This window comes from Pecten maximus, chromosome 3 (genome assembly GCF_902652985.1).
Source record: "Pecten maximus chromosome 3, xPecMax1.1, whole genome shotgun sequence".
NCBI lineage: Eukaryota > Metazoa > Mollusca > Bivalvia > Pectinida > Pectinidae > Pecten > Pecten maximus.
In genome coordinates this window covers 38,232,939-38,258,505 of record NC_047017.1, presented here as the reverse complement: position 1 = coordinate 38,258,505, position 25,567 = coordinate 38,232,939, and the positions used below count along the sequence as shown (strand labels likewise).

At 36.9% G+C, this 25,567-nt stretch overlaps 1 protein-coding gene across 1 annotated transcript in view; it reads left to right on the top strand.

Annotated features, from left to right (window-relative positions):
* The window catches only part of LOC117324110, a 75,343-nt gene that overhangs the window by 25,028 nt on the left and 24,748 nt on the right, over positions 1 to 25,567 (top strand). Inside the window, 11 exon segments of the mRNA XM_033879776.1 lie at positions 1,776 to 1,940; positions 10,685 to 10,833; positions 11,299 to 11,396; positions 11,976 to 11,998; positions 12,000 to 12,113; positions 12,601 to 12,637; positions 13,875 to 13,940; positions 17,530 to 17,798; positions 18,287 to 18,394; positions 18,790 to 18,873; positions 19,364 to 19,512. Coding sequence (XP_033735667.1) covers positions 1,776 to 1,940; positions 10,685 to 10,833; positions 11,299 to 11,396; positions 11,976 to 11,998; positions 12,000 to 12,113; positions 12,601 to 12,637; positions 13,875 to 13,940; positions 17,530 to 17,798; positions 18,287 to 18,394; positions 18,790 to 18,873; positions 19,364 to 19,512 — 1,262 coding nt within the window.

Here is a 25,567-nt window from a genome sequence, read left to right as displayed (position 1 = left end):
AGGATCATATGAGGACGGGCTGACCCTGGAGATAATTCCGGAAACTTGATGTGTATCAATAAAGTCCATTTGATTACTATAATTACTGGAGATTGTCTAGGTCTATAAGATATGGTGTATATTTTCCTTAAGTACTGGGGGTGATGTAATTTCCATGACTACCGGTGGTGATGTAATTTCCATGACTACCGGTGGTGATGTAATTTCCATGACTACCGGGGGTGATGTAATTTTCATGACTACTTAAGATGGTATAATTTAATTCCTGACTACTTTAGGTTGTGTAATTTCCCCAACTGTTACAGATGGTGCAAATCTCAATGACTACTAGGGGTGGTATAAATTCCCTAACTACTAGTGGTTGTGTGATGTCCTGGAAGCTACCAACAAATGACATAGACCCAATATAAACTTAACACAAATTTATTTACAACACAAAATAACAGGAATATATAATTCTTCACATGAATCGATTCTCACACGTCCTCAACATATACATAAGGATCTATTTTCTTGACTACTAGAGGTAGTGAGATTTCCATAACTACTAGAGGTTGTGAGATTTCCATGACTACTAGAGGCTGTGAGATTTCCATGACTACTAGAGGTTATGTGATTTCCATGACTACTAGAGGTTGTGTAATTTCCATAACTACTAGAGGTTGTGAAATTTCCATAACTACTAGAGGTTGTGAGATTTTCATAACTACTAGAGGTTGTGAGTTTTCCATGACTACTGGAGGTTATGAGATTTTCATAACTACTAGAGGTTGTGTGATTTCCATGACTACTAGAGGTTGTGAGATTTCCATGACTACTAGAGGTTGTGTGATTTCCATGACTACTAGAGGCTGTGAGATTTCCATGACTACTAGAGGTTGTGTGATTTCCATGACTACTAGAGGTTGTGTGATTTCCATGACTACTAGAGGTTGTGAGATTTCCATGACTACTAGAGGTTGTGAGATTTTCATAACTACTAGAGGTTGTGTGATTTCCATGACTACTAGAGGTTGTGAGATTTCCATGACTACTAGAGGCTGTGAGATTTTCATAACTACTAGAGGTTGTGAGATTTTCATAACTACTAGAGGTTGTGAGATTTTTATAACTACTAGAGGTTGTGTATTTTCCATGCCTTTTACTGTAGAACTTGTACATCCAACTGTTTTAAAGAATGTAAAAAAAAACAAATAAATACATAAAACAGATTTTTGTTACTATTTTCACTAGTAATTTTTAAATTTCTATAGATTAAGGACAATCTTTCTATCTGGCATATCCTTTTTTGAGATAATGTTATTTTTTCCATAGATACATTGTATATGTTTATTTTAATATGAGATCAAGTTTATACTGCTACACAGAAAATCAATCATACATTCAAGTTGTACTTGTCCTAGGATTTCCATCAGATTATGTACGGCTGGTGGTTTATGGGCTGGTTGGTGCACCAGGTGTTGTTTTCTTATGACCACATATATCTATAATGTTTACTGGTAGGTGAGGTATGCAGGTCTAAATTCTCATGACCACTGGTAAATACTGGTTTAGGACATACAGCAATGGGTCTCATGTCGGATGTTCCATATCCTGACCTCAGGTTAAAAATCAGAATTATTCTATTCTCCATTTATTCATAATTCCAAGTTTTACCTCTGGTATCATGACCATTATTTGCAAGTCCAGGAGATATGATACAACATTTAAAAAAATAGTGGTACTGTGACCTAATTTCTGGTATGTAAAACTGTGTCACCATGACCTACTTTCAGGTCCAGGAGATGGTACAGGAGATGAAGACAGGCTTTGCCACAGCCATGGAGGAGCTAGCTAACATACAGTTTGGAGACCAAACCTTACAACAGCAAATGGTCACTGACCGGTCAGAAAACAAACAAAGGACCATGGAATTGACTGAGGCAGTGCAGTCCCTAAGGGTGAGTACTCACAAGGAACTGACCAGTCATTTTCCCATTAAGTAAACTGTATCACAATGTACTCAGAATAACTTTACCAATGTATTTAAATTTATTCGTTAATGTTTGAAGGTATGTCTTTCTAACCCGTCATTTGTCAGGGAACTCTTTTTTTGGTCAAAATCCATATATCAATAATCATTGATTTAGTTACCAAGATCAATACATTATGCAATCTATTTTTATTTGCTTGATATGATAGAGATATCTATTAAAACACTTTAAAGCAATTAAAGTTAATATCAAATGTAAAAGTCAAGTTGGTCTTTGTAGTCGATATAGTGATGCAAGTTATAAAAACACATTTGTAAATTCCCAAAGAACACTTTCACACTCTCACCAAACATTTAGTGACCGTGTGAACACAATCTCGACTCATTGGCAAACTACAGTCAAACCTGCTTGAACGGTCACCTTGAATAAGCAGCCACCTCTGTTATGCGGGCAGTCTGGGGTCCGCCTGATGGAAAATACTATATAATGAACCTTAAATATGAGGTCACCTGTCTACACCGACAGTGGTCAGTGAAATCTGGCCCTATTCGTTAAACAGCTGAGATGATCACATGACCAAATTTAATTACCTATCATCACAAGATTTCTTTTGTTGTTTTATACTCTGACCCTTCACACTTGTCGAGTCTTTGTTGGATAAAGCATTTTCATGCAAACCAAGGCTCAACAAACTTTATATTAATTGTAGCAAACAAACTACAATTTGAGATTACATGTTTTCAGATGCAATAAATTTATGAAAACTTTGTTTTTTTGTTGTGAGTTTCTGGTGAACCTGGTTTTAGCAGCAACTTGTCTTAAGCAGCCAGTTTCAGTCGGTCTCTTGGGAGACATTTATCCCATGTAGTCTGTGGCTTTATTGCGTAGCTATCCATGTAATAAACCCTTGGGATTTGATTATGACGTCACCATGAACAACAATGATGTGACATCACGACATCAACAAAATGACTATCAAAGTCATCACAGAAACCCAGTGGGTTTTCATAAAAATGACAATAAAGATGGAATTGATTTTTTCAATTGCGCAACGTAAATACGGAGTTTGACATAGGGTAAAGAGAATTCATTTCTAGTTGCAGTCTTCTTGAGAAACAAACCAATCTAGTTGAAAATTTTCAAAATGGCAGAATGTCTGAATGCAGGAGAAAATTGTGATAGGAAAACCAGATATGAGAGAAAAATACTTACTCATTTGTATTGAAATTCTACCCTCGCGTGTCAGAAAATGAGGTAAAAGTTCCTGGATTATCAAAAGTCTTATTATGTTTCCATTCCTCTGTACCAGTACAGTATGTTAACAGGTGCCAGTCTCCCACAGAGTAAGAGTGACTCATTTAAAATATTCTGGGTATACAGATTAAAGATACCTATAGTCTGTGATAGGTAAACAAGTTACAACTAAAGCAGTTTTCTTCAAAATAATCCCATTTTACAATTTAATGTGCTTATTACCAGGTTAATACAGTGAAGGTGCTAATGATGTTTATTAAATCCTTGTTTTGTCCATACTGGTCAATATACAAGATGTACAATGATTTAAACATGTTTATCAATAAATATTCTGGTGGATATATAGGCCACTCCCGGATCTCTCCCCCTAGATGGTGTTGATTAGGGGAGTGACACATGGAAATGCTTTCAGTGTAAAGCCAGGACAGTGATAACAAGGGCTGTTTTATCAGGTCTAGTGTGATCAGTGGGGTCTATAATGATGGCTGTAAGAGGCTGGAGAGTCTTCAAGAGAATGATAAGCTTGGGTTCTGAGGGGGTGTAAACCCTAAATAATAGCCTTGGTGGTGGTACAGTACATGTTGTAAGATGTGATCAGCAATTTACCTGCTGGTATCTACAAACAGGTTACTGGGTAGAACACCTACAGGTTACTGGGTAGAACACTAACAGGTTACTGGGTAGAACACCTACAGGTTACTGGGTAGAACACTAACAGGTTACTGGGTAGAACACCTACAGGTTACTGGGTAGAACACTAACAGGTTACTGGGTAGAACACTTACAGGTTACTGGGTAGAACACTTACAGGTTACTGGGTAGAACACTTACAGGTTACTGGGTAGAACACTTACAGGTTACTGGGTAGAACACCTACAGGTTACTGGGTAGAACACTAACAGGTTACTGGGTAGAACACCTACAGGTTACTGGGTAGAACACCTACAGGTTACTGGGTAGAACACCTACAGGTTACTGGGTAGAACACTAACAGGTTACTGGGTAGAACACTTACAGGTTACTGGGTAGAACACTTACAGGTTACTGGGTAGAACACCTACAGGTTACTGGGTAGAACACTAACAGGTTACTGGGTAGAACACTTACAGGTTACTGGGTAGAACACTTACAGGTTACTGGGTAGAACACTAACAGGTTACTGGGTAGAATATGCACTTACAGGTTACTGGATAGAACACCTACAGGTTACTGGGTAGAACACTAACAGGTTACTGGGTAGAACACTTACAGGTTACTGGGTAGAACACCTACAGGTTACTGGGTAGAACACCTACAGGTTACTGGGTAGAACACTAACAGGTTACTGGGTAGAACACTTACAGGTTACTGGGTAGAACACTTACAGGTTACTGGGTAGAACACTAACAGGTTACTGGGTAGAATATGCACTTACAGGTTACTGGATAGAACACCTACAGGTTACTGGGTAGAACACTAACAGGTTACTGGGTAGAACACTTACAGGTTACTGGGTAGAACACCTACAGGTTACTGGGTAGAACACCTACAGGTTACTGGGTAGAACACTTACAGGTTACTGGGTAGAACACCTACAGGTTACTGGGTAGAACACTTACAGGTTACTGGGTAGAACACTAACAGGTTACTGGGTAGAACACTTACAGGTTACTGGGTAGAACACTTACAGGTTACTGGATAGAACACTAACAGGTTACTGGGTAGAACACTTACAGGTTACTGGGTAGAACACTTACAGGTTACTGGGTAGAACATTAACAGGTTACTGGGTAGAACACTAACAGGTTACTGGGTAGAACACTAACAGGTTACTGGGTAGAACACTTACAGGTTACTGGGTAGAACACCTACAGGTTACTTGGTAGAACACTAACAGGTTACTGGGTAGAACACTAACAGGTTACTGGGTAGAACACCTACAGGGTACTGTGTAGAACACAAAGTTAAAATTTGAAGTGTTGTGTATTAGTTGATTTCACTATATAACTCCAGTTTTAAAATGGATACTTTCATAAATTTCTATAAACAGGTTAATTCGACCTTTTAACTGATGTCTCTTGTGTGTTAGTGATAAACCTACCAGCTTCTTAAGGAAAATCAAGGTTAAGGAAAATCTAAACCTGCAATAAAAAAGAAATGGATCTACTTTACAGTTGGCCACACAGCAGAAAATTCATAGTGTGCTTAACAGCAGTTTGTCATAAACTTCAGCTGATTTCAATCAGATCTGATCAGCCTGGGCCTTTCAGGGGAAATTTGATGTCTGAATATCGAGTTGTCCATATAGTACTGAACAAACAATGTGAGTTTTCTGTTGGCCTGTTTCTGTTGACCTGAACAAGACACTGGTGACTGCCCAGCTTTGTTAGGGACAGAAACAAACCCCATTTACAATTATGTAAATATAAATCCAGTTTAAGCCCATCCACATTCTCACTTGAGTCTACAGAGGTACTTAGGCTATAATCTATACCCTTAGCCTACTACAGAGTAGCATCATATTTGTAAGATTTACACGCTTATAAAGAGAATGTGGAGAAGATTTGAAGTCAGTCATATTTTAGCTGAACTGATAACACATGTGAGTCCTATATGGGGAGGATCACAGTATAAAATTAAAACAAAAATTAGGCATAAAAAATCGAAGAGAGGTTACCAGACACAGTTTGTATATTTTAGTCCCTCGATCTTGTTTTTTCAAGGCCTTAATATTTACCCATTCAAACCTAATCATCATCAGTCAACCATGATTGGTAGAGTTTTTTCACCCACAGCTGTGTATGTTGTAGAGTAAGTCTGTTTAAGGGTGGTGTACAGTTAGGGACGGTCTCATGGTGGTGTACAGTGTAGTCTGTCATACGGCGGTGTACAGTGTAGTCTGTCACATGGCGGTGTACAGTGTAATCTGTCACACGGCGGTGTACAGTGTAGTCTGTCACACGGCGGTGTACAGTGTAGTCTGTCACACGGCGGTGTACAGTGTAGTCTGTCACACGGCGGTGTACAGTGTAGTCTGTCATACGGCGGTGTACAGTGTAGTCTGTCACACGGCCGTGTACAGTGTAGTCTGTCACACGGCGGTGTACAGTGTAATCTGTCACACGGCGGTGTACAGTGTAGTCTGTCACACGGCGGTGTACAGTGTAGTCTGTCACACGGCGGTGTACAGTGTAGTCTGTCACACGGCGGTGTACGGTGTAGTCTGTCACACGGCGGTGTACGGTGTAGTCTGTCACACGGCGGTGTACAGTGTAGTCTGTCACACGGCGGTGTACGGTGTAGTCTGTCACACGGCGGCATACAGTGTAGTCTGTCATATGGCAGTGTACACTGTAGTCTGTCACACGGCGGTGTACAGTGTAGTCTGTCACACGGCGGTGTACGGTGTAGTCTGTTACATGACGGTGTACAGTGTAGTCTGTCATACGGCAGTGTACAGTGTAGTCTGTCACACGGCAGTGTACGGTGTAGTCTGTCACATGGCGGTGTACAGTGTAGTCTGTCACACGGCGGTGTACAGTGTAGTCTGTCACACGGCGGTGTACAGTGTAGTCTGTCATACGGCGGTGTACAGTGTAGTCTGTCACATGGTGGTGTACAGTGTAGTCTGTCACACGGCGGTGTACAGTGTAGTCTGTCACACGGCGGTGTACAGTGTAGTCTGTCACACGGCGGTGTACAGTGTAGTCTGTCATACGGCGGTGTACAGTGTAGTCTGTCACATGGCGGTGTACGGTGTAGTCTGTCACACGGCGGTGTACGGTGTAGTCTGTCACACGGCGGCATACAGTGTAGTCTGTCACACGGCGGTGTACAGTGTAGTCTGTCACACGGCGGCATACAGTGTAGTCTGTCATATGGCAGTGTACACTGTAGTCTGTCATATGGCGGTGTACGGTGTAGTCTGTCACACGGCGGTGTACAGTGTAGTCTGTCACACGGCGGTGTACAGTGTAGTCTGTCACACGGCGGTGTACGATGTAGTCTATCACACGGCGGTGTACGGTGTAGTCTGTCACACGGCGGTGTACAGTGTAGTCTATTACATTTTCAGACCTCTCAAACTCGAGTTTTTCAAATGCTTGATATATAAATTCGCAAAGTATTCAGAATTGATGGAGAGATGTAATTTCAAGCATGCAGTCATTGTTCTTTTGACATAGAACTCAAGTATTATTTTCCTCAGTCAAAGTAATTGAAGCCATATCCTATACAACATATCCAGCTGTGTTGAAGTTCAATTTAAATACCATAGATGTGTGTGTGTATACTCTAAAGGACAATTTCAGGTCACTTAGTCACGGAACCAGTTCACTTGGAGGACATTTGTATTCTTTATCATACCTTTGATATGATTGGTTTAACCAGGACCATTTTATCATTATGCCTTCAATATGATTGGTTAATCCACATCCAATTTATTATTTGAATAGTTTTCAAATTACCTAAGCACAAAACTGGATGTACTATAAAATGTTTGTTGGACAACTGCATTATAAAAATCCACTGGTACTTCAGATAGTAATGTCAATCTATCTATTACAAGCCCGACATGTATGAGTCATCTCAATTGTTGAGCTGTTCCAGGTTGAATTGGACTGTAATGTGTTTTCTGTAATATGGCCAAACATTTATAAGCTTTTTGATTGGTAGGAATTGCCCATAAGACAGCCGATTCACTTTCTATGATACAGTACACATCAACTGAAGTTGTGCTTTTGAAGCTTGAGCCAGTAAAATATAGGTATTTAAATGATAGGACTTGGTGAAGCGTCCTATACCCAGGCTTTGTACTGAAAATGTCCTGAGACTTGTAAAGGTGTGGTTTGGTTGAATGGTTCCTTTCATTACCATTAAATTTATCTCCATTTCAAACTATTCTTCACATTAATTTAAGCTATTTCAAGAGAAATGATACAATATTTTGTAGATTTTAATTCCTATTTAGAAACTATGGTTGAGACAGTGGGAGTTCAGATTTTCAAGCCACAGAAACAAACATTTTACAGATATAGACCTCCATTTGACAGCTAATACCTGAGTATCTATTTTAGCTTTCATATCGTGTACCAGTTTATTTTTATTTATTATGAATAGTAACAAAGTTTACTGATGATATTTTGTCAAAATGTTGGGTCCAAATCACGAGTCTTAATTCATATACATCATAATTATATACATGTGCATTATATATGTAGGGGTTGACAAACATCCGTTCATCGTCATGTTTCATGGACTTTATACTTTCACATTCCGTCTTTTTGCCAACAGACCCTTGAAACAGTCAATAGGTCTGACATGTAAATTACTATTTCCAGTATAATTCTTATTTGAAAAACTGAAATGATTTTTGATTATTTTATTAGTCATGAGTTTGTTAGATTGAGAGATGTCTGATAGAAACTTTGCTGAGATTATTTTCCCTGACATGTCTACGGTATATTTAACAGTATTTTATTTATAGCTCTGTAGTTCAATAGGCCCAGTAAGGTACTTTTGTCAACAAAATGAAAATATGCCTCATGTTTCCTATCACTAAGATCTGAGGGCGTAGTTAATATGTTAGGGTTTTAAGGTGTCCATGTCACACCAGACATGTAATACACAATGTTGAATGCCTTGTTGCTACACTGTGGTTTTATAATTGGACTTGTGCTTAGTCTCTATCTGGGGTGAATTTAAAAAAAAAATAACACACAGTAAATCAGTTGAATATCAAAAAAGAATTTTAAGAAAAAACATTTTTGAGGTCACATGTAACAAAATGACCAATTGCCAGAGCCTCACGTTGCCCTTCTGTAAACGATTTACATTTTCAACTTATTCTCAATAACTAAGAGGTCCATGCAGGGTTATGATATTGGGAGAGTAGCATGCTCGTATGACGGGCTACCATATTTGTTCAAATGTATGATCTTGACCTATGTTCAAGGTCAAATTGGTCAAATGTGTTAAATGCTGGTTGAGAAGCAAAGCATCCTATATTAATGTTGTGATTTTAGGTTAAACAATATACTGGTAACGCTACTCAGAGATGTATATCGCCTACTCACACACTTCATATAGAGGTCATACCAAATACAACGGAAGTAGATATACTCTGGGGAACAAAGGGACTCAGATATTGCTGACACACTCCATATATACAGTGAAATTACCATATAAGGTATCACTCAGATTAAAGGCAGTTTCTGCTGCATAATGATCAGTAGTTAAAAATTTAAATTGTATATACTGTAACAAGTGTCCGACTCCAATTCAGCACTCCTGAGTGGGGTACATATGATATCCTACACTAACATAGTACCTGATGTCCCACATTGTACCACCTGGTTGAGAAGGACATCTGGAGGACATCTTCCTTTGATGTTTGAAGAATGATTAGTTTATAATTCTCTCACACATTGTGATTGCATGCTCATGTTACAGTGAGATCCCTGGTAGAGATTGCTTTCCTTTACAGTGATATCTGTTTATATTGAAACCAGAACGGCTATAAGTGTATCATTACAAGGTTAAATAGGAGACGAAGTGAAGGGCAACATTTTGTACTTTTTAATAAATTTTCAAATCATTTGAAATCTTGAATAAGTTTTTAATGGAATGTGATTCTGAATACTTGACCAATCGACAACTTCAATTAAGGTGTGGGTTTGGATCAAGTTTTAAACTTTCCAATCTACTTAACTGTTCTTTTAATACACACCTTTTGATACCAGTCAAATAGGTAAAATAGAATATGGAACAGTTTAGATAAAGGATAATCCATTTACTTACTCTACATATTTTGCCAGCCTAAGGAATGTTAGGCTAATCATCTGCTGTACAGTCTATATATGTCCACACAAATGTCTGATATTGGCGGGGTAGTAATGAGCTGGGTGTCTATGATAATAAACTACTTGTGTATATGACAAGGTGGTGATGCTTTAGGAGTGAAATAGAGTGGAGAAAATGTCATTCTTAATATTCTGGTTTGAATTACCATAGAAAATTGAGCTGGTAGTTTTATGTCATATTTTTTAGATAAAAATTTGTAATTCAAATACATAAATAACTGATGAATCATGGTAGTGTGCCCATGTTCCCACTGTCATTATGGGTATTTCAGAAATATCCGGGCCAACTATTAAAGTTTCACAATGATTTGTTGTAGTAGAGGGTATATGTCAAAGAAACTATGTAAAATAACCTTTTTTTCAGTTGCTATTGAATATTTCCTCAATCATATCACAGATGGTCTCGTACAGATAACACCTTATCATCATTAGGATGTGTATTACACACATACCATTAAAATACATGTTACATAAAATGTACAGTTTTACACTACACATTCATGAAAGAATAACAACATACTCATGAAATACATTAAGTATTAAATATACATTTATTTAACGTCTGCTAGATAAAGTAGAAATTTTCATGTTAAGATATTATTTCAATCTTTTTTCCAGACTGATATAGAGAATTTGTCCAGTCAGTTGAAGGATGTGTCCGAGGCTCAGAGGTCACTGGAGGTCAAAGTGGACAATGTTAAATCCTTCGACAAAGAGGCATTCCTCGATGAACTTCAGAACATAGGCGTTGCTGCTGACCAAGCCAGGTATCTAAAAGTTACATGTAGGAAAGCCTGGGTAGATAGGCTTTTTTATTAATGTCTTCATTCATAAAATTTTTTATTAATGTCTTTATTCATAAATGACTTTGTGATGATAATTAACACTTTCAATGTCAGACTTTATGACGGTTTCCACATGTGGTGAAAGGAAATGCCATGAGGGGTTCCACTTGTGGTGAAAGTTTACCTTCTTCCCAGGGGCAAATGTAAGACCCCACCCAGGGTCATGACATTCACACTATTGGTAAAGCACCTGAAGGATATTGTGAGAGGTTCCACATGTGGTTCAGGAAGCGCTTTACATTGTATAATGTATGATCCATTATACCGACACAACAATTAGCCCTGCTGTACTTTTGAATAGTTTATAATTAAAATATTGAGGCATCCAAAATGTAGACAAGTGATTTTAATAAAGATCATGTTGTTTTTGTTTTGTTCATTCTACAGATACCAGACACAGACAAGTAAGAGAGGCAGTGATATCCAGCCCAAGGATGTGTCCCCTCTGGTCCACCCCTACCTGGCCAGTCTCACTCAGGACAAAGGTCAGTAGCAGTGGACAAAGCTATAATCTAGTGTTAGGGAACATTTCAGTTATATTAATGGGTAGGTAAGGATTCAGTGTCGGGATGTGAATTCGGTGTGTATCATTATAGAGGGTAAAAAAAGTCTACATCATAGCATATAACATTTCTAGGAAAAGTACAAGGAAGTATTCAGTCTTAACAAAGAATATCCTATTTTGCCATAATTGGCATGCAGTACACATACATCTACCTTCATAATGAATCTAGCCTCATAGTGCTGGATGCAATAGGAGTTTATGTGATACAGATCTGTATGTACAACAATATATTAAAATCAAGAACAATATAGACATCTTCCATGGGGCAGTGACAATAAAATAGTGAACAAAAAAGAGAGATATTTAATACTGTAGACTTACTACAACATGTATAAGACTTTTCTTGTTCAGGATTTTGTCAACAGTTAATCCATTAATCTGCTTATGAGTTTTAAAATCAGTAAATACCCTAATATAATCCTGGGATGAACAGTTACATAATGTTAAAAATTAAGTTTGTTATTTGGAGTAGTTTGAAGGTTTTTAATGTGTTCTACAGCTGAAGACTCGGACTGCCCAGTCAGTGACGGCCTTAGCCTGTAAGAGCCTTAATCTATCACAGGCGTTACACGAAAAGTGCTTACACCTCGACTTGTCTGCTTCTAGTGACGATGACGAAACAATACGCCATGCACAGGTACAATCTCAGGCACAATACAGCATTACAATGTTGTGTTATAACTGGTCTGTAATGTAATACATTGCTATTATACGCCCTGGCCGTGCTACATTCCTAAGGCCAGGATTTTTATATTACTTAACTTCTATGGTTTTATAACAATGGTGAAGCACGGTTTTACAAAACAATAAAATGGTTGACTTGTTTCTTAATCATAAGCATCTCACATAGGATTATAGCAATAAAGGTGAAAATGTAGAAAATAGAGTAGTTTAGGTATGGACAATACAAGGGAGATAATTACTATCTTAAGGCTTCTGCTGCACAATTGATACAGTGTAAGGGAGATAATTACAGATTTTTTTATGAGATTTACCTTACGAGACAAATGTTCAATATAATTTTTAAAAAGACAATTTCAGAAGTCTGATTTAATATATTTACTCACTGATTCAGGTAAAATTTCATCCTCATTTGTTGAAAAACTACGTCTTTACACTTTCAGAATGCAAGACTGGCGTTACTTAATACTGACAACAGTCGTAAGTATTATTGTGTATGTATGTATATATGGCACATGCTAATTTACCTGTATATATATATATATACACTATAAACATATTGATATGTAAAAGATAAAGGCTCCACATGTTGATTCAGTAATTAATTCCAGTGTATCTTTTAGACCTTAATTATAAATTCTCATTTTTAATGTATTTTATGTCTTTCATCCTTCTATTGCATGATAACTATTTTCTGTTGCTTCCACGGATCCTAAACCCTTTCACAAGTGCTTTCCTTGAAAATGTTCAACTCTGAAATTCAATAGCAAATCCAGACATACCACATTCATAGTACTTACTCTGGAAAGGACCAGCATATTAGACACATCATTATTCAGAAGAAAACAATTGGGATGTGTTTCATTGGAGGTTTATGAAAACCTTTATATTCATTAGAAGTTTAAAAAAAATTTAGATTGATGAAACAATTGTGATTTTTCAGCATCTTAAGTTCCTTATTTATCAACCCTGGACAAATTCTAGGTTGCCATTGATGGCTACCATCTTTATCCAGGGTTCCTTTCTAAAAAAAATAATTGTGTGCATTTTGATTTTGGAAATGTTTTGAAAGGATGCACCTCACAGTATTTTAGACTTTCAACTACTAGATAAAAACCATATGGGTCACCCCTTGTGTGGTCAGTGAGTGAACAATGAAAACTGTGTGTCTGAATTAGCCTTCCAAGTTTTGTTGTTTTCCTTTTACAGGGATTCAGCACAAAGTACCAGCCCACAGGCCATATATATTTTATACATATCAAATACTTAATACAATATTAATAAGTATATAGGATCACTTCAGTTTTCATCTCATATGAGATTTGATGTCAAGCAAAACTTAAAACTTTAAGACAGGTTTCATAAAAATTTGATATGAAATGAAACAAGTTAAAGATACTTTTTATCACATACATGTAACTCAAAAAACTTTAATTTTGACAGGTTTTTAGGCCAAAATGTGGGGGACAAAATCAAATGGATGTACAGTAGTCATTTTGTTACACTTTTTTCATGATGTCACAATCCATATCTCACTGGTGTAGCCATGAAAAATGCTCTGGTATATAATATGCAAAAGAAATACACAGGCAGAACTTGATAACAGGCTGATGATGTGATTAATAATGTATATATATGGACCATGTGGGGTGGAAATCTGTGCCACATTTCCCTTTTGTTTACATTTTCTCCTCTCCTTATGTTCCTCACCAAACAGACCTTTCCGAGGCCAAAGCACACTTTTCTAAGAAAATCCCTCCACATGAGAAAGTTCTGGAAGAAGGTATGGTGATTTGAAGGTTGTATGACTGCTAACCTATATCTGGTGTAATGTGATACTCCAGTCAATGTATCCAGTTAGAACCCAATACTAATACCGATATATAAGATGTAGAATTAGCCAAACTGGTGTCTATAACAGACAGTATTGTACAGGTATGACAGAAGGGTAAAGACTTAGAACCCAATATTAATACTGATATATAAGATAGACAGTATTGTACAGGTATGACAGAAGGGTAAAGACTTAGAACCCATGAATGTTGATACCGATATATAAGATGTAGAGTTAGTCACACTGGTGTCTATAACAGACAGTACAGGTATGACAGCAGGGTTAAGACTTGTACAGGTATGACAGCAGGGTTAAGACTTGTACAGGTATGACAGCAGGGTTAAGACTTGTACAGGTATGACAGCAGGGTTAAGACTCGTACAGGTATGACAGCAGGGTTAAGACTCGTACAGGTATGACAGCAGGGTTAAGACTCGTACAGGTATGACAGCAGGGTTAAGACTCGTACAGGTATGACAGCAGGGTTAAGACTCGTACAGGTATGACAGCAGGGTTAAGACTCATACAGGTATGACAGCAGGGTTAAGACTCGTACAGGTATGACAGCAGGGTTAAGACTCGTACAGGTATGACAGCAGGGTGAAGACTCGTACAGGTATGACAGCAGGGTTAAAGACTCGTACAGGTATGACAGCAGGGTTAAAGACTCGTACAGGTATGACAGCAGGGTTAGGACTCGTACAGGTATGACAGCAGGGTGAAGACTCGTACAGGTATGACAGCAGGGTTAAAGACTTGTACAGGTATGACAGCAGGGTTAAGACTCGTACAGGTACAACAGCAGGGTTAAGACTCATACAGGTATGACAGCAGGGTTAAGACTCGTACAGGTATGACAGCAGGGTTAAGACTCGTACAGGTATGACAGCAGGGTGAAGACTCGTACAGGTATGACAGCAGGGTTAAAGACTCGTACAGGTATGACAGCAGGGTTAAAGACTCGTACAGGTATGACAGCAGGGTTAGGACTCGTACAGGTATGACAGCAGGGTTAAGACTCGTACAGGTATGACAGCAGGGTTAAAGACTCGTACAGGTATGACAGCAGGGTTAGGACTCGTACAGGTATGACAGCAGGGTTAAGACTCGTACAGGTATGACAGCAGGGTTAGGACTCGGACAGGTATGACAGCAGGGTTAAGACTCGGACAGGTATGACAGCAGGGTTAAGACTCGTACAGGTATGACAGCAGGGTTAAGACTTGTACAGGTATGACAGCAGGGTTAAGACTCGTACAGGTATGACAGCAGGGTTAAGACTCGTACAGGTATGACACCAGGGTGAAGACTCATACAGGTATGACAGCAGGGTTAAAGACTCGTACAGGTATGACAGCAGGGTTAGGACTCGTACAGGTATGACAGCAGGGTTAAGACTCATACAGGTATGACAGCAGGGTTAGGACTCGGACAGGTATGACAGCAGGGTTAAGACTCGGACAGGTATGACAGCAGGGTTAAGACTCGTACAGGTATGACAGCAGGGTTAAGACTTGTACAGGTATGACAGCAGGGTTAAGACTCGTACAGGTATGACAGCAGGGTTAAGACTCGTACAGGTATGACAGCAGGGTTAAGACTCGTACAGGTATCGACAGCAGGGTTAAGACTCGTACAGGTATGACAGCAGGGTTAAGACTCGTACAGGTATGACAGCAGGGTTAAGACTCGTACAGGTATGACTGCAGGGTTAAGACTCGTACAGGTATGACAGCAGGGTTAAGATTGTACAGGTATGACAGCAGGGTTAGGACTCGTACAGGTATGACAGCAGGGTTAAGACTCGTACAGGTATGACAGCAGGGTTAAGACTCGTACAGGTATGACAGCAGGGTTAAGACTCGTACAGGTATGACAGCAGGGTTAAGACTCGTACAGGTATGACAGCAGGGTTAAGACTCGTACAGGTATGACAGCAGGGTTAGGACTCGTACAGGTATGACAGCAGGGTTAGGACTCGTACAGGTATGACAGCAGGGTTAAGACTCGTACAGGTATGACAGCAGGGTTAAGACTCGGACACAACCATAGGATGTAATTCCTACAAAGATTACTAGTGTAAAGGTGAATGTTTGTGTAAATAAATCCTTAATAGATGTACTTTTTTGAATGGCGGGATTAATCAATTTTACTATGTCGCTATCAAAATGGCTGTGATTATTGATGGTGACCTTGTATCCTGTCCGTTCTATATCAGACTCTGATTAGGTCATTAGTGATAGGGTTTAATATTCTCAGAAAAGTTTTGAAGAAAGTTTTACACTGTATCCTATAAAAACTGAGATGGGAAAACCAGTTGTCTCAATATGAGTTTGGAAGATTTGCTTTTAAAAATCAATATTTATGATCTGGTATAACAGTACATTTTGCCTGAATGTGATGTTTTGATAAAGCATTAGGTTGAACATGAAGGTGTAATTTTGATAAAGCTTCAGATTGAAACAACTATCATACTGCTGTCTAGAGATCAGTGTGATGGAGACAGAGGAATAGGAAATGGATAGCCATTCTCAAACATTTTGATTATAAATTATATAAAATAGAAAGAAAATAAAGGACAAGAAACAAAACCTTAGAAAATCAAGAGAATTATGAATACCATTATACCTGCAATATGCAGTATAACAATAAAATTAATGTTGATAGACATATTAACATTGGAGAGAAGTGTAGGAATGTTAACATAGGTTTAATTATACTGACCTACAGCTCAGAGAGAGAAATGTAAACATTTGTATAATTATACTGACCTACAGTTCAGAGAGAGAAGTGTAGGAATGTTAACATAGGTTTAATTATACTGACCTACAGCTCAGAGAGAGAAATGTAAACATTTGTATAATTATACTGACCTACAGTTCAGAGAGAGAAGTGTAAACATTTGTATAATTATACTGACCTACAGTTCAGAGAGAAGTGTAGGAATGTTAACATTGGTTTAATTATACTGACCTACAGTTCAGAGAGAGAAGTGTAGGAATGTTAACATAGGTTTAATTATACTGACCTACAGCTCAGAGAGAGAAATGTAAACATTTGTATAATTATACTGACCTACAGTTCAGAGAGAGAAGTGTAAACATTTGTATAATTATACTGACCTACAGTTCAGAGAGAGAAGTGTAGGAATGTTAACATTTGTTTAATCATACTGACCTACAGTTCAGAGAGAAGTGTTAACATTTGTTTAATTATACTGACCTACAGTTCAGAGAGAGAAGTATAGGAATGTTAACATTTGTTTAATTATACTGACCTACAGTTCAGAGAGAAGTGTAGGAATGTTAACATTTGTTTAATTATACTGACCTACAGTTCAGAGAGAGAAGTGTTAACATTTGTTTAATTATACTGACCTACAGTTCAGAGAGAGAAGTGTAGGAATGTTAACATTGGTTTAATTATACTGACCTACAGTTCAGAGAGAAGTGTAGGAATGTTAACATAGGTTTAATTATACTGACCTACAGTCCAGAGAGAGAAGTGTTAACATTGGTTTAATTATACTGACCTACAGTCCAGAGAGAGAAGTGTGCCCAGGAGGCCATCAGTGCTGAGAGGTCGTACTGCTCACAGTTATGGACCCTGATTGATGCGGTAATCCGACCGATTCGCCAGGAGGAGCTGATGACACAGCGAGATCTCAGTACCGTCTTCCCCTCCTACCTTCCCCATTTATATGAGCAGCACTGCATCATGTTACGGAAGATGGAGGAACGGATGGTAAAGTGGAAATACACCGGCCTGATAGGAGATGTGTTTGTAAAGTTTACAGACACCCAGGAGGTACGACGACAGTATGGGAGTACTGTTGGTTCTATTCAAATTAAATTCTATTCTTGAAGTTATATTCCAATATATTAAACATTTTCACTGTAGGATTGGTCTATTATAATTGTTTATAAATGTATAACAGACCCTTTATATTGTATATATGTTTCTTGCTGGGTATGTGTTTGAATTAAGGAATTACATTAGGTTCATGTGTAAATTAAAGAAAACAACATTTTGATAATGATTGTATAGTTGATGATGACTTTAACAATGGTTGTTTGAAAACTGGTATGTAACATGTTTGGGTGTTCACAGTAAATAATGTCTGTCTAGGGTTAAGAAGATATTTGTTTCAGTGTAGCGATTGTAGAACACATAGGTATTACATAGTAATTCATCCATAATTTTTTCTGTGATATTCTAAACATTTTGTTAAATATGTTAATAAATGAATATTTCTGCAGTCAAATGCAATAACATGTGTGTATGTGTTTGTCCAGGGGGAGGGTCTATCTGTATACAAGGATTACATCAATGACTTCCCCACCGTCATCAGCAACATCAACTACTGGTTTACACAGTCGGCACGCTTCAGAGATATCATGGGGGTAAGTCTAGATACTCAAATGATCCAGGATGGAATTTCCTCTCCCACACTCAATCTTTTTGGTAAAATTGTGTGGTGTTTGATGACTTTTGGATTTACTAGACATTTTGTTTCACATGGAAATGTTTAGATTCAATTTCATGCCTACAGATATCCCTAATCCTACTCAACTGTATAAGAATCTGCCACTAAATGTTTCTGTGGTTTGATTAAAGTGATGAGGGGTAAAGTCTATTCCTATCGTGTACGTAAACAACTGGCAGCATTATTATACTCTGTATTTTTGCAGTCAGGTTTTTGAATATTTTATCATTTCACAGTCAATTTTACAAATTTACAATGGATAGATATCTTCAACATCATTACCAGATTGTACCAGATTGTAACATGTTACAGAGTTCCAGTCTAGCTACTTCCAGTGTGATTCCACTGTTGCTGGCTCCATTACAACAGATTCCTAAATACTCACTTCTCATCAAGGTAAGCAGAGTGATCTCCCTTATTTCCACCATATAATTTATAATGTATAAGATTCTTTTCAGAAATGTTCACTATCTTTTCTGAGGAGTTTTGGCATGCCCTGATAAAGCAATTAAACAATTGGTTTGAGATGTATAATTAAGTAAAACGGATAAGTTGTTAAAATTTAACAAAATACAGCTGTTCTTCTTTTGTCATGCTGTGACCTATATCTGAACATAAAATATATAGCTGTATAGTGACAGAATAGGAAGTAATATTTTCAGTTTTAATTCTATAAATGGTACAGACACTACTGCTGATCATGGTGCTAATTCTTGGTGATGTATTAGAATCAATACATATCTGTATTATAGAATAAGATGACAGAAACTCAAAATTTAGTGACCTATTTAGTAAGACCTTGTTGAGGCCTTATTTATACATGCCGATGAAGAAATCAGTTTAGAGAGTTACTGTGACATGTGTCAACTATCTTGTCTGATTGTAGAACATGATTAAACACACTGGACCGGACCATCCAGACCGGTACTACCTAGATACCGCCCTGACTCGGCTCAAGAGTTTCCTTGGCATGATGAACAATGACCTTGAGCATGCCATGCAGTTCATGAATGTCAACAAGGTTCCTATAGATCGGTATGGCTATACGTGTTAGAAACAGATCTTTTATTAACCTTTCGGTGTTATGTTTTTGTACAGTTTGTATAATTCATGCAGTTGTCAGTCCATGATCCAGACCTGGTAATCAGTATAATTTATAATCTCCTTGGTTAGCCCCCATTAGATAATCCAGTCACCTTGGTTAGCCCCCAGTAGATAATCCAGTCACCTTCGTTAGCCCCCAGTTGATATTCCAGTCACCTTGGTTAGCTCCCCATTAGATAATCCAGTCACATTGGTTTGCCCCCAATAAATACTCCCTAAAGTCCTGGTCCGAGTTGTTCGAAATTTGATTAGCTTAATCACTTGATAAGTGAAAATCTCCTTTTGCCTTTACTTCAAAACCTCTGTTTCATGAAATTTTGTCAAGTAAGTTTACCAGAAATGATTTTATCATGATTTTAAAATTGTTGTTAAACTGTGATTAGGTTAATCACCTTTTGAACAACTGGGCCCTGGTTGTAATATTAAAGGAATATGTTCCCTAAAGTCCTGGTTGTAATAGTAAAGGAATATGTTCCCTTAAGTCCTGGTTGTAATATTAAAGGAATATGTTCCCTTAAGTCCTGCTTGTAATATTAAAGGAATATGTTCCCTTAAGTCCTGCTTGTAATATTAAAGGAATATGTTCCCTTTAGTCCTGGTTGTAATAGTAAAGGAATATGTTCCCTTAAGTCCTGCTTGTAATATTAAAGGAATATGTTCCCTTAAGTCCTGCTTGTAATATTAAAGGAATATGTTCCCTTTAGTCCTGGTTGTAATAGTAAAGGAATATGTTCCCTTTAGTCCTGCTTGTAATAGTAAAGGAATATGTTCCCTTAAGTCCTGCTTGTAATATTAAAGGAATATGTTCCCTTAAGTCCTGCTTGTAATATTAAAGGAATATGTTCCCTAAAGTCCTGGTTGTAATAGTAAAGGAATATGTTCCCTTAAGTCCTGGTTGTAATAGTAAAGGAATATGTTCCCTTAAGTCCTGGTTGTAATATTAAAGGAATATGTTCCCTTAAGTCCTGGTTGTAATATTAAAGGAATATGTTCCCTAAAGTCCTGGTTGTAATAGTAAAGGAATATGTTCCCTTAAGTCCTGGTTGTAATAGTAAAGGAATATGTTCCCTTAAGTCCTGGTTGTAATATTAAAGGAATATGTTCCCTTAAGTCCTGGTTGTAATATTAAAGGAATATGTTCCCTAAAGTCCTGGTTGTAATAGTAAAGGAATATGTTCCCTTAAGTCCTGGTTGTAATATTATAGGAATATGTTCCCTTAAGTCCTGCTTGTAATATTAAAGGAATATGTTCCCTTTAGTTCTGGTTGTAATAGTAAAGGAATATGTTCCCTTTAGTCCTGGTTGTAATATTATAGGAATATGTTCCCTTAAGTCCTGCTTGTAATATTATAGGAATATGTTCCCTTAAAGTCCTGCTTGTAATATTAAAGGAATATGTTCCATAATATCCTGATTGTACAGTAGGATATCTGTATTCATTGTTCCTGGATTAGTCGAGGTCTGATGTAGCATACAGTATATTGTAGTAGTTGTCATTGTATATTTATTTTTGTGATATATACTGTAAATCACAAATCAGAATAATTTTTGTATCTTGTAACAAGTGATTTTTGACACAAACGTAAGTTTGAGTCTATGTCAGCGCTTTTGAGGTGTAGCTGACAAAATCTACGATGCCCTCTGGCGGATACTGCCTTGGCCAATCTAACCGTTGCTTTACAGTAACTCCGTAATGCTATGCAGTAAATATTTGTAAATATCGTAAATATTCACGATAAAAAATGACATATAGTAAAGTTCAGCTATAAAAAAATTACCTTTTGTTTTGTTGACACAAACGTAGACACAAACGTAAGTTTGAGTCTATGTCAGCGCTTTTGAGGGCTCTGGCGGATACTGCTGTTGGCCAATCTAAACGTTGCTTTACAGTAACTCCGTAATGTTATGCAGTAAATATTTGTTTAACTTCACGATAAAAAATGACATACAGTGAAGTTCAGCTATTAAAAAAAATCACCTTTTGTTTTGTTGTATTTTAAAAGCTGACAGGACAATGTGGTTTTTTTTTGGCATTTTCGTTCGCTCTGACACAACTTCCACTGCCACTTCACAATCATATTCTATCGCAAAAAAAAAAATAGTCCCGTGACTTACGGAGTCAAATGCAACACTGCAGTTTCGTTAGATATATGACAAAACAACAGAACCTCACAAATAGATAGTTTTCAAAGTATTTAATTTAAGTATGTTCTGTCGATGATACGTAAGAATATTTTTCCGCGTTGAACGCATTAGATTTCACGCGGAATGATACAATCGACTTTTCGCTGGCGCCATATTGCTGCTTACCTGTGACCCGGAAGAAAAATCTACTAACATCACGCTGAATTTTCATCATCGACATCTATGTGTTTTTTTTCTTTGGTGGCATGTTACTGAATGGGTTATAATATTGATAAAGTTTCGTCGGAATATCGTTGTTATTTTGTACATTGAAAAATCACTCATCCAGCATCCGATTTTGTCCGCCATCTTTCAGTAATGTAAACAATAATAAAAGAAAGAGTAGGTGATCAAACCCAACTTTGAATGTCATTTTCTCACTGAAATATTAACTTGCATGTGATTGATGTAGTCTGCAGATGGTTAGATTATATAGATGTTTTTTTACGAAAGAAAAAAAGTTGTCTATTCATCATGACAATATCACAACAACGGCAGTCGAGTACCATACGCATGTTTGCAAATAAAAAGTTAAATAAATTCTCACTGAATAGGGTTTCGAAATGTCAAATGGACTTGTGAATATTAATATTGACTTCGGATCTATTGATTATATCCTACGTAATGCACATGAAGTTTTTCGTTTACAGAACGCGTACCGCATTAACGTGGCTGTCTGCATGCAGATGTAGACGTCACTGAAAATTTCATCTCTAATTATAGCGACTGATTCTTTTTTTCTAATATTCGTGATGGTTTAAAAAAAATAGAAAATGATCTATCATTATCATTTGAAATATTACATAACAGTCGAAGCATATTATAAAAAAGAAGGGGGTCTACGATATACATCTACATAGACCTTTATTATGTTTGGTGGAGTTTTGAACGCTTCAGGGACGGTTAAAGGGCAGTAACTCTTTAGAAAACACCATTTTTCATGGAAATGTACTGATTGCTAAATTTAACCAGAGATATTTAAAGGCAGTGGAAATGTTATATTCCTACATCTGCGGTTTTTTCTGTCTTAAATCATTTCAGCTTCTGAATTAAATTAACCTTTAAACTAATGCACAGTAAATTATTGATAAATCAATGCAAATAATTTATTATCACTTAGATTTATTATTATTATTTAATCTTTTTTTCTTTACAACACTAGTACATATTATTTGAGAAGAACAGCAAAAATTACTAAGTTCATTATTCTTCTAAACAACAAAAATTTGTAAAACTTTTTTGTGTTGTGCATATATCCTATTGTGAAATAACTTGGCATGACTAAAGATAATAGTATTGTCTTGATGACTGTTACATACTATATCATAGGTTGAGTTAAATAATTATTTTCTTCTTGTCAATTATGGTAAATGGTGAAAACACATTTTTTTCATTTAAATTGTTAAGTCGGTTTAATGTTCAAATTCAGATTAATTTAATTAAAGCAACTATTAATAATGTATATATGTGTTAACTTTTCTGACAAAGTCTTCAAGTAACCTGATTATATTTGACAGAGAATCAAAATAAGTAATTTTGTTGTTAAGAATAGTGGGCTTAGCCATTTACAACTGTTTAGATTCTACTTAATAAGGTTTGATTTTTAACATTTTGGCAAATTTATCTTATCAATATCCAATTTAGTTTTAAAGATAAGCAGTACTTCCATTTTTATGAAAATAAAAATTACTTCAGTGTTCTAATAATTTAAACACATGAACAATTGAAAGAAATACATTTGTTTGAAAAGCATTCATAATGGACTTTGAAGAATGCTACTACATGTACAGTTCATCCAGTTTGGGCATTCGAACTACATTTTCATCTGACAGATGCTGCAGATTAAAAAAAAACCTCTGATTTTGAAATCGATGATATCAATACATATAGCTACATTCACATCTCACTAACATTAATTAACATGATATATATACCATACATACATATATATATGTATCATGCAGTTACAGTTATGTATATGGTACATATACTATTGTGGAGAATATTTGATGCAATGTACATAAGTGAAAAACAAAATTCCACTTCAAATTGATTTGAACTATACATGTGAATGAATGTGTTTTTGTTGTATAGATGATTTGTAGCTACACAGTATGGAGTGTAAACATATAACGTAGAGTGCTATATGAAAATCATGTTCACTCTTAAGAAACTGTCTCAAGTCTGAGCTGATATGAGCATGTAATTCTAAGTTTTGAATATAGTGCTTATTTTAATGTGCCCATCGTGATGGTATACCCTGCCCTGTCTACATCCGCATTCTACGCTTCCAGAGTCTGTTTATCAGACCCAGGTGTTTTTAACCCACCATCATCAGATGGTGGGCTATTCAAATCGCCCTGCGTCAGTGGTCCGTCCGTCCCTCCATCCGTAAACAATTCTTGTTATCGCTATTTCTCAAAGTACTGAAGGGATCTTCTAAAATTTCATAGGTTTCTCTTGGTTTCTAGTTATGCATATTGCATTTTGAGACCAATCGGAAAACAATATGGCCGACAGGCAGCCATCTTAGGTTTTGACAATTGAAGTTTGTTATTGCTATTTCTCAGAAAGCACTGAATTGATCTTTCTCAAATTTCATATGTAGGTTCCTCTTGGTGCTAACATTAGTGTTGCATATTGCATTTTGAGACCAATCGGAAAACAATAAGGCCGATAGGCAGCCATCTTTGATTTTGTCAATTGAAGTTTGTTATCACTATTTCTCAGAAAGTGTTGACGGGATCTTTTTCAAATTTCATAAGTAGGTTCCCCTCGGTGCCTAGTTATGCATATTGCGTTTTGAGACTAATCGGAAAACAACATGGCCGACAGGCAGCCATCTTGGATTTGGACAATTGAAGTTTGTTATCGCAATTTCTCAAAAAGTGCTGAAGGGATCTTTCTAAATTTTGATATGTAGGTTTCCCTTGGTGGATGGTTATACATAATGCATTTTGAGACCAATCGGAAAACAATATGGCCGACAGGCAGCCATCTTAGGTTTTGACAATTGAAGTTTGTTATTGCTATTTCTCAGAAAGCACTGAATTGATCTTTCTCAAATTTCATATGTAGGTTCCTCTTGGTGCTTACATTAATTATGCATATTGCATTTTGAGACCAATCGGAAAACAATATGGCCGACAGGCAGCCATCTTGGATTTGGACAATTGAAGTTTGTTATCACTATTTCTCAGAAAGTGCTGAAGGGATCTTTCTCAAATTTTATATGTAGGTTCCCCTCGGTGCCATTTATGGATATTGCATTTTGAGACTAATCGGAAAACAACATGGCCGACAGGCAGCCATATTGTATTTTGACAATTGAAGTTTGTTATCGCTATTTTACAGAAGGCACTGAAGGGATAGAACAATCTGCCACAAAATATCATTCAAAACCTTGACATAACATCATTCAAACCAGGGCACGCACACACGATAAAATCCTAAAACAATCACACAAATGTTTTTAACCTGAGCTCTCTCTTATCTAAAAGCTGGTAGCTAGATGGGGCGCTACATCAAATGTATAAATATTTTTTCAAATGCTAATGATAATGATAATTTGTGAAGCGCTTATAGGCATGGGATCCTCAAAAGTTTGAAAAGAAAGGCCTCATTAATTTTACAGGTAATCTAGGACCTTCATATTACATCTACAACTACGTATACATTAACCCATTGAAGATGTCAAATAAGATTACCCGAGTACCTATTCTGAAAATTAGCTGCCAAGACGCACTTGCAATCAAAAGTAGATATGAATTTCTTTTCTTGCCAATATTTTGTCCTAGTCCTA